Raw genomic sequence first — 10,109 nt, forward strand, 5'->3', positions numbered from 1 at the left:
GTTCCTTTCCTAAATGGGTCTCTGCCGGGAAGGCATTTGCAGCATGAGCAAAACACATGCGCAAGATTCCCTAAACAGTACCTTATAGGGAGCTTAGATTTGATGAGGATTAACCAGGGTTTGAGGGGACAAGCTGGAAAAGGCAACATAAAGACTGCCACTTAGCTTTGTGAAGTCACTGAGATGTGTACAAAAAAAAAAAAAGGCCTTTCTTATGTTCTTTTTGTAAAACGTGTCACAGTGACACGGATCTATTCAGCAAGGGGTTTAAACTAAACAGAACTACGGGCTTGATGTGTGCATGATCACACTATAGGACTTTCTTTTACTTCCTAGCAACCAAACGGCTTCTTCATTATTTGGGAGACATTATTTGGTTGCTAGGAGGAAAAGTAAACTGGTTTTCAGACTGTTCAAACATGCAGCCTAAAAGGCATTCCATCAACAGCAGACACCAAGCTTTATTTTAGAAGATGCAAGTTCCTGAGATGTTCATTCTCCGATTTTTCTACTTAGAGTTGTCCTGGCAATTATATTCAGGGGAAAAATTGACATTATTGAATGAAGGAAACGCATTTAGTTTAAGAACTGTAAAAAAAAAATGGCTCCATTTGTAAAGCACTAGCAGAGTGTTCCAGATGTGTCCTTCCACCCAGGGCTGTAGAGGAAACTGGACTGCTGCAATATATCAAATCTCGCTGAAAGTAAATCAACATCATGGAAGCTTTATACCAAACAAAAAATCACAACAAAGATCATTTTTTCGTACAAATTTCAGTCCCTACACAAAGCTAAGTGGCAATGTAGATAAATCTACTAGAATATAATTATTTATGCATGATCCACTTTGGTCTTTTTGTTTTTGAGACAGGCAGCTGTTGTGTTTACTGTCACAAGAGAGTTCTCCACTCTTCAGGATTCATAAGTCAATGGAAAAACCACTTTAATGATTTCCTGCCTTTCTGTGATACCGAACAGAAGACAGCCTATATAATCCCCACTTGCTGTTTAATTTCTGAGATAACATCTAATATTTCTATTCCAATCTTTAAAGTGACACTAAACGCAGACATTAAACCTTAGAAAGGCATTCTTCAAGTACCTTAACTATTAACAGAAAAATGTATCTTATTTGTTTATCACTGTAGATCCTCAAATCATCTCTGAATTGGTGCTGACACTGTCCTTCCTTCTGGAGGGTGGCTACTTTTGTTCCCCATGGTCCCTGTGTGTGTTGTCAAGTAGCCACCGCTCCAAGCTCACTCCCGTGATGGACTACAATCTCATGTTTAGTTACCTAATTTGTATTGAGATTGTAGTCCATTAAGGGAGTGAGCTTGGAGTGGTGGCTACTTTACAACACACACAGGGACCATGGAGAACAAACGTAGCCCCCCTCCAGAAGGAAGGACAGTGTCAGCACCAATTCAGAGATGATTGGAGGATCTACAGCCGAGTGATACACAAATAAGATACATTTTGGTACTTGAATGTATTTTTAATGTTTAACATCTGAGTTTAGTGTCACTTTACCTTCAGCAGTTGTCAGATCAGCACTATCAAATGTGTATATGATTGTTTAGGCCTCATTCACACACGAATCGGACCGCACGTACAGCTCTATGGGGCTACGCGGCCGTACGCCCCCCTACGCTCACCTCATTTGTAGGTCCGTAGGGGTGCGGGTGATCGTATTCATACGCCGCCGGAATGGATTCTATCTGCGTCCCGGCCAGAAAACCCGCACCCCTACAGACCTGCAAATGTCAGCATGTCTTTGAACTTAACAATGCCCAGGAACAAGGTGGCTTCTGAGCTTCTGTGTAAACAGTTATTAAGCAGTTACTGCAATCATCTTAACATTTCCCATTGTGTATAAAATAAATGAGTAATGATTACCAAAGCTATGGCACAGAGATGGCTAACTTCCCTCAAAACTACAACTGGCCTTTTGTGTGAAACTCCCTCAATGTTAAAAACTGAATCCAAGACCATACACTTTCATCTGACTAGAGTACACGAACTGATACAAATCTGTTGTGGACATGTAAAGAAGCATTACTGTTAACATACATCACGGAGGATGGGCAGTCCCCAGTTTCTAGGTTACAAAGCTTCACCCTGTTAAAAAAAAAAGGCACCAATTTCCCCACACACAGCATGGACTGCTGTTTTGTTCCTTCCGAAAATCGAGCCTGAAATGTTTGGAGGACTGGGTGGAAATGCTAAACCATTCAAAGATTGATGTTTTTGCACAACCCAGCTATTCAGGAATCCAAGTTCTTGTTAATATTACAGAATTTTATTGAATGATGAATGAGGCTGTACCTCCAAAATTGTAAATTAAAGGCACCTGAAGGCAAGCAATTTAGAGCCTCTTGGCTTCAATGTGGAAAGCACAAGAGAATCTAAGGCTACTGGACAGGGGCCTACGATCCTTACCAACACCACTTCAGCTCTCAAAATGGCAGCCGTTACTGTGACAAGGTGAGAGGTGCATTAGAACTCTTTATTGCAAGTGAAGTTGATGTATTAAGCCCTGCTGGTTTAGAACATAAAGAGGGTTTCCAAAAATTCAACATCCTTATGTGATTTAGACCCCTCCGGTTAGTAACACAGATGGGTTTCCAAGTCACACAACCACCTTTTGTAGGCAAAAAAAGACCCATATGACAAAAGTTATAGAAAAAAAACCAGAGCACTTTGTATTTTTACTTTTCTTGGAAATCCCCTTTAAGTGCAGCACACAACACAAAATAAAAGCCCTTAATTTCCATGTCCCCGATTACCTAAGATATGTCGTTTTCACAGTTTTTCTTCTGCCTTCAGCTCCACTTGCAGATCATCCATTAGAAAGATGGCAGTTAAATGTTCTTTGCATGCAGCACAAAAAATTGCAGTGATATATATATTATTATTTTATTATATCTTGGGAAAATGTCCGCTCTAGCAAAGGGTTTTGGAATACCTGATGTATATAAAAAAATAATGGAGGGGTCACATGACTAATGCTGACAGACTGACAGACACCACACTGGTCTGTGTCCATGCCAATGAGTCTCATATGAGCTATGCATCCCAGTGAATGAGACTTGTTGGTTTCCTAGAACCTGTTAAAATACAATTTTTTATCCTGGAAAATAAACTTTATATATAACTATATACATGAACGAATGTGGTACTACTTACGTTAATGGCTTCTAAAATACAAACAATCTACAATGTGAATAAGTTGGCGAGTTGTTGTATAACTGAATCACACTAGACTGAGGATTTTTTCGGAAGGGATCTATTCCCAGTGTACCGTGGGTTTTGTTTCCAGGAAATTGTTAAGGCATTTGATCTTGGCCTAGTTGATTAACCTGTTTTACAATAGCTGGCAATGGCGGATGCGGAATTTTATCAAGACTGGCCAATAGTTTATACTTTAAAATCAGGACCCTGGAGGTGAAAAGAAAACCATTTACAAAGCTCAGCTCTGCAAAGCGTAGCTCTTCCGGCTTTCGTCTCTTCGGCAAAGCTTGCAAGCAAAATTCACAAACAAACCTCATCTTGTCAGATCGGCTTTAACCAGCTCCAAAGCATGCCGGCTTGCTGGAAGGGGACTGACTTTGCTGTGGAAAATAATTTAAAGTAAAATTCAAAAATAAATATCTAAGTGCCAAGTCCAGCAAGTGCCTTTCCGCTCCGCAAATTTAACGGAGAAAAGCTTTTAGTCAATTCTGTTCCCACAGATGGTGAACCTGTCAATGTCAAGTAGGTCTTTGTCATCCGATCTGTGTTTTAGCTCTGTGCCATCCTCTGTAATGTCCTTCTCTTCTCCATCTGGCGTAGTCAGGAACTGGTCGGGGTTACTCTGTACAAGCAGTGGCGCGGTGGAATTCTGACGTGTTGGCTGGCTGGTGACTGACGAACTGTTGGCTTCATCTGTGGGGACTCCTGCCAGCAAAAACACAAGTAAGGTTATTCCAAACCCAAGGACATGATAGAAGCTGATGTGCTCTACAGGTGGTACAGGTTTCACTTGCATCACATCACTAGGTATCTCACAGTCAAGAAGGGGTGGAATGTTTAAAAAGCTAGCAGGTAATTTAAAAGTAGATCTTTAAGTCTTTAACATCTACAAACTAAAAAGGTACATACAGACAATAAAGAAGGTTCACTTGATACGGCCATTTACAGTCTTAATGGGGAATGCTCATGCTTAGGCACCTGCACAATCTGAGATGATCTTGCTTTAGGTAAATCTATTTAACCAGGACCGATATTCCTGGACATTTTCTCCCCCCCCCCTTCACAGGCATGAATATGCTTATTTCTAGAAAGATCCTTTGATACCGAGATGGTTCTGTGTGGACATGCCAGGTTCCCTTTCTGAAAATGTTAGCTGCCAGGCTGTTATGATGATTCACTGGTTTTACCATTTTCTTCACTGACACAGAACAAGTATGGAGATAAAAAAAAGTCAAAGCAATGGCAAATCTGTCCCGGGTCCCTGACTCAGGAAGCACTCAAGCTCGTGTGTCAGGCCACTACCATTTTGAGAAGGAGACCTTAGCAATGGCAGCTTTTTTGTTCCTTTCATAAAGGGAATCTTTAGAATGGACACTGTCACTACATGATCAAAACAGAAGAATTGCCTGTATAGGAAAAGGCTCCATAATTACCTTTCCGGTGGTCTGTGTGGTGAAATGACACCATGATGCCACTCCCTAGCTACTGCAAGCATTCAACCATCTGGGAGGGTTGAAAATCTGCTCCGACTGGCACATATTGTGATTCCTCCTGCTGGCCTGTATGTCTTGTGGTGAAATAAGAGCCAGCGGGACAAACCACAGCATGTCGTGGCCGGAAAGCAGCAATTATTTCCGAAATCTAATGCTTGGTCACTTATAGCTAGTCATTCTTAAATAGGAATTTTACTATTCAGAAAAAAACTATAAAACGTTTTCAAGAAAATTATTTTGTCAACTTAAAGAGTAACAAAAAAGACTATTCTTATTTATTTATTATTTACATAATTAAAAAAATCTACAACAAAGGGTGAAGGCAAAATAATTGCTACTGAAGAGTGTGATCCACCTGCTTGGCATCCACTGATAAAAATCACTTTGGGTTGAATGGAATTCATTTTAATTTGAACGTCAGGTAAATGACTATAGAGTTGCGCTGAGAAGTTTGCATCCCCTTGGAGAATTGATAATACATGGACCATTTTTACAGAAAACATGAGTGAGCAGGCAAACACATTTATTTCTTATGGGATTCATATTGAACGGGAGGTCATAACAGAATGGCTCAATCATAAAACAAAACATGGCAATAAATAAAGAAAATGAAATGACCTCGGATATCTTTTGTAATAGTTGTATTTAAGGCCCCAAATTCTTGCAGGTGGCATAGCTGCCCATTTGTCTTGGGATTTGTATTGGTGTCCATTTAGTTCCAAGCTGTACAAGGCACAGTCCCCGTCTGACCTGATTTTATCCTTCTACAGCTAAATAATTATTTCAGGTCTTGACCTCCCACAGCCTGAGATAGGACAGTAAAGGAGAAGCAGATGACTCATGAGCTCATCCCCCTGTCTCTCTGTTCTCCTATCACACTTTTGAGCACTGCAACATAACTGATTAGCAAAATGAGCGGCTTCTCCCTCTCCCAGTCTGAGATTTGCTGTACAGTAGACTACAAGAGGCTGATACCAAGTCAAATTCAGATCCTTACACTGCTTGGAATGTAAAAAAAGACACTTTTGATGGCTTTATTAATGAATACAGTGCTGCATGAATTTGTGTTTTTTTATCTCTGCATGGCGCTTAGGACTCTAACAACACAACTAACAAGGTCTAGTATATATGTAAAATGCTGTAATTTGCATGATGCCATAACATGACTCCTCACCTTGATTTGTTTTGGATTTGCTCTGAGCCTTTCTTGGCGGTTTCCCTGGCGTAGCTGCGGGAGGTGGCTGGAACAGCTTGTCTTCCATTTTGGCCTCCTTTACATACTGGCAGGACTTACCAAGCAATACAATACTGTTCAAGACTTTCAGCGTTATCAGCCTAGATAAAGAAAGTGAATAATTAATCAAGTGGATGTAAAACGACCTTTTTAATCCCTAAGGCTAGCTCTACACGCACAGATTGCTGAATGAGAGAAATCAAATAGATTCCTCCTTCCTCGATAAATGACATGGATGGATCTATGGCATTCACACGGCACCTATGGTTGTCTGAATACCTGAACAGTGGCTGCATTTGACTGGATGCAGTCAATCTTCAACCAACAATTTTCCATTGGACTCTTTTTTTTTTTTTAATCGAAGTTTATTGAGCCATGTGGTGCTAAAAGAGCCAACCAGAGCTCGAACTGCAGCTGATTTAGCAGGAATCGACAACATTTAAGCCAGTTTAAGGCTACAAAATGAAGAACTTATTCTCACCAGAGAATATACAGACATTTCCCCTTTCCTTTATATTTATAATTATTCAGTTATATTGGACCATTCATATAGTATAAACAACAGGAAGTTACCTTAGCAATATTGCTTAGAAGTTCAGCGGTGTCAATTTATTTCAACCAATAGATAAAGCAATCAAGCCACTGTTCTGCTGTACACACAAAGGGGAATTTATCAAAACTGGAGCAGACAAAATCTGGAGCAGCTGCGCATGGCAACCAACCAGCTTCTCTCTTTTTCAAATCTTATTAGAACTGAAGAGAGAAGCTCCAGATTTTGTCTCCTCCAGATTTGATAAATTCCCCTCACAGTATCTAAAGTAACTATGCAATGTAAGTGCCATTCTAGGGTACAATTTTGTGGCAGAGAGACAGTCCGAAAGTTTCACATTACCGGCTTTTCCAAGGGGTCCAGCACTTGTTGCCCAGACTTGACACCTAAGTGATCTAAGTCAAGCGTTTACTACAAAACTACTGCACCTTGACTGCTTGATCCAGCACTAATACAGTAGGCCCACTCTGGCTTGACTGCTTGATCCAGCGCTTATACAGTAGACCCACTCTGGCTTGACTGCTTGATCCAGCGCTTATACATTACAGCCATTCTGGCTTGACTGCTTGATCCAGCGCTTATACATTACAGCCATTCTGGCTTGACTGCTTGATCCAGCACTAATACAGTACAGCCACTCTGGCTTGACTGCTTGATCCAGCACTAATACAGTACAGCCACTCTGGCTTGACTGCTTGATCCAGCGCTTATACAGTACGGCCACTCTGGCTTGACAGCTTGATCCAGCGCTTATACAGTACGGCCACTCTGGCTTGACAGCTTGATCCAGCGCTTATACAGTACGGCCACTCTGGCTTGACTGCTTGATCCAGCACTAATACAGTACGGCCACTCTGGCTTGACTGCTTGATCCAGTATACAGTATGGCCACTCTGGCTTGACTGCTTGACCCAGCATTTATTATACAACTATTGTGGCTCGACTGCTCAGTTATACTGCTAATACAGAACCCTGCTTAACTAGCATTAGGGGAAGGAGGAGTGACTTGGAGGACGGACCTGCAGTGCAGCTGATAAAACCTGGAAGCAGATACTGCCAGCAGATGGTTGCCAATGCCAATGGTCCCGAACTAGGGATCATGGTAAAACTTTGTCAACACCGCAGCTTCACATTGGAACTGGATGCTTTAGGATAAAGCCATGAGTGTATAAAATTAACTTATGCTGTATTCATGAATTGCCATCCCTGGACTTATATTGCCAAGGTAGCTACCTGCTTATACTATATGACGGGTCCAATATAAATAAATAATGCATTTAAAACTGTAATTGGGTATATTTTTTATAGTTTTTTTCTTTATTGTGTGTGATAAAAGGATGGACTAGAAGTGTTCTGGCCACAAAGGCAGAACCATTCATGAAGAGGTACATTTTAAGCTTGGCTGGCAATCCACTGCACCGTACACAAAGTTCACCTACAAACACACACACACCAGACAGCCTAATCAGAATCCTACCTGGAAAATGATGATAATAAATTAAAACTTAAGCTGCATAAATTTGCAAATATGTGTAATTTATCCGCCAGTTTCAAGGCTCTTTTGCTAGTTTGTCTGAAAATCTCAGACACTGCAATAAATTCACTATGCAAATCTGTCTGCACATTGCCAAAGGAGTTCTTATGACTGGAATAAAGCTCTACACATCTGATGTGTTTCATTTGCGAAGGCACATTAACAAACAGCAACACTTTAGAGAAGATAAAGGTAATCCATGTAAGTGAAACGGGTTATTACCATGATAAAGTATACAGAACTTATTGAGAGAAGGCAAAATAGCCTTCTCTCAATATTACCATTTAATACGAGTACTGACACATTACTTCATCACAATAAAAGGTATGCAAGGGATAATCTCATTTTAAGACAGGAATAGAGACTTTCAGATCATTCCTGCATGCTTGTAAAGCCAACTGAGAGTACTAGTGAATAGCAACTCTAAGGCCCAATGTGTAGACTCATTTACAGTGCTTTTAACGTATCCTCTTCCTGGACTGAACATATTTTACTGCTAAAACTAAATTCAAACTAATTAAACTATTTCTTAATTTAAAAAAAAGCAAAAGTCAAAGAAGAAATCTGGGGAAACGTTTCATTAACCCCCTGCAGTGGGGCCGGGCCACCCCCCCCCCGCACTGCAAGGTTTACCCGCTTGTGTCTAGGTGCTAAAAATAAAATAATTAGGCGGCATATTCTTATTGAGGTCCCTAGGGCCCCTCTCCCCCTCCTCTGCAGCAGTCTAAGAATCCTTGTGTCATCACTATACAAGTGTATAGACTTGAGGATGCCGAGGAGCATTCCATCTGTATGCTTCAGTGATTGGAGAAGCAGGAAGTCGGCTCCACAGAGTATAACTTTTTTTTTTTTTAGCACCTAGACACAAATGAGCAGTTAACCTTTGCAGTACGGAAGTAGCCATACTGCAAGGGTTAATAACATTTTCCCCTGGAGTTATCCTTTAAAAAACAAAGTTTTTTAAAAGTTTTAAAAGTAACTGAAAACAAAGTTTTAAAAGTAACTGAACTCCAGATATAAATTATTATGCATACATACATTGGTCTAGCTTGACCCATTGTCAGTATGTATATGCCATACCTGGTTGGCCACTGAGAATCCTGTAAAGCGCTGCAGTAGCCAGAGCTATGATAGTGCTGGCCGCAATCTACCGGGTCTTGTACAGTGCTGAGCGGCTTCCCCTCTACACTGAAAACAGGGAGGGGGGAGGAGGTTCAGTGGACTAACAATTCCTAGATTGTTCACTTCTCCTGCCTTCTCCAAACTCGTCACCCTTTTGTGACTAACCCCGTTAGTGTTTCCAATTGGTTATGCTTACCGGAATCATCATCTTTGCTGTGCAGACTGCGTGGCACAACAACTTTACTTCAGAAATCTTTCCAGTCTTTCAATGCACCCTTTGCAAATGCAAGCCCCCAACTCCCTATTCTTCACTGGTAGTCCTGTCCACAGCCTGTTATCCTATTATGGGACCTTTTGCTAAAAGCTACAGAGCCTGGGCCGCACATGCAATATGAGTGGATCCGTAGGGATTGAAGGATTTGCCAGTCTGCACAACGAAAATCTCAGAGGAGCCTTGATTTAGGTAAGCATAGCTTATAAGAAAGCACTGTGAGAATCCAGCAGCTAAGCAACGCATTAAACCCTTTAAAAAAAAGTATGTCTACTAGCAAAGAATGATAAAATGCTTACCCAAAGTAAAAGAGCACCACACAGGCATATGCCAGGACACCTTGTACTTTAACTGAGCTGGTAACCACTCGGATTAACTGGAAAGAGAACAGAAACTTTGAGTTTTAATACTGCACATATAAGTTATATCATTGAATTATACATCAGCCATACATGGTTTCAGCAAAACTACATTGTGGCTACATATTAGCACTTTTGCCTTACAGTGCCTGAGTAACCAAAATGGAATTTGTATGTTCTTCCTGTGTCTGCGGGATGTGTCCGGGTGCACCGATTTTCTCTGCCAGCTTAAGAACATACTGGAACATATACTAGCATTGGGCCTAATCAAGAAGTAAATAAGTAATATCATGCTTGGGGAAAATAAACGGA

General features: G+C 40.9%; 1 protein-coding gene across 1 annotated transcript; it reads right to left on the minus strand.

Moving 5' to 3' along the window:
- Nucleotides 1-2,765: 2,765 nt before the first annotated feature.
- LOC108799311 (transmembrane anterior posterior transformation protein 1-like) lies at nucleotides 2,766-9,826 on the minus strand. Its single transcript, XM_018571161.1, has 3 exons — nucleotides 9,738-9,826; nucleotides 5,902-6,062; nucleotides 2,766-3,939 (listed from the first exon to the last, which is right to left on the minus strand). The coding sequence occupies exons 2-3, from the start codon at nucleotides 5,987-5,989 to the stop codon at nucleotides 3,713-3,715; spliced, it is 315 nt and encodes a 104-aa protein (XP_018426663.1). The 5' UTR covers nucleotides 5,990-6,062; nucleotides 9,738-9,826; the 3' UTR covers nucleotides 2,766-3,712.
- Between the last annotated feature and the right edge of the window lie 283 nt (nucleotides 9,827-10,109).

This window comes from Nanorana parkeri, unplaced genomic scaffold, assembly GCF_000935625.1.
Source record: "Nanorana parkeri isolate BGI_ZX_2015 unplaced genomic scaffold, ASM93562v1 scaffold1690, whole genome shotgun sequence".
NCBI lineage: Eukaryota > Metazoa > Chordata > Amphibia > Anura > Dicroglossidae > Nanorana > Nanorana parkeri.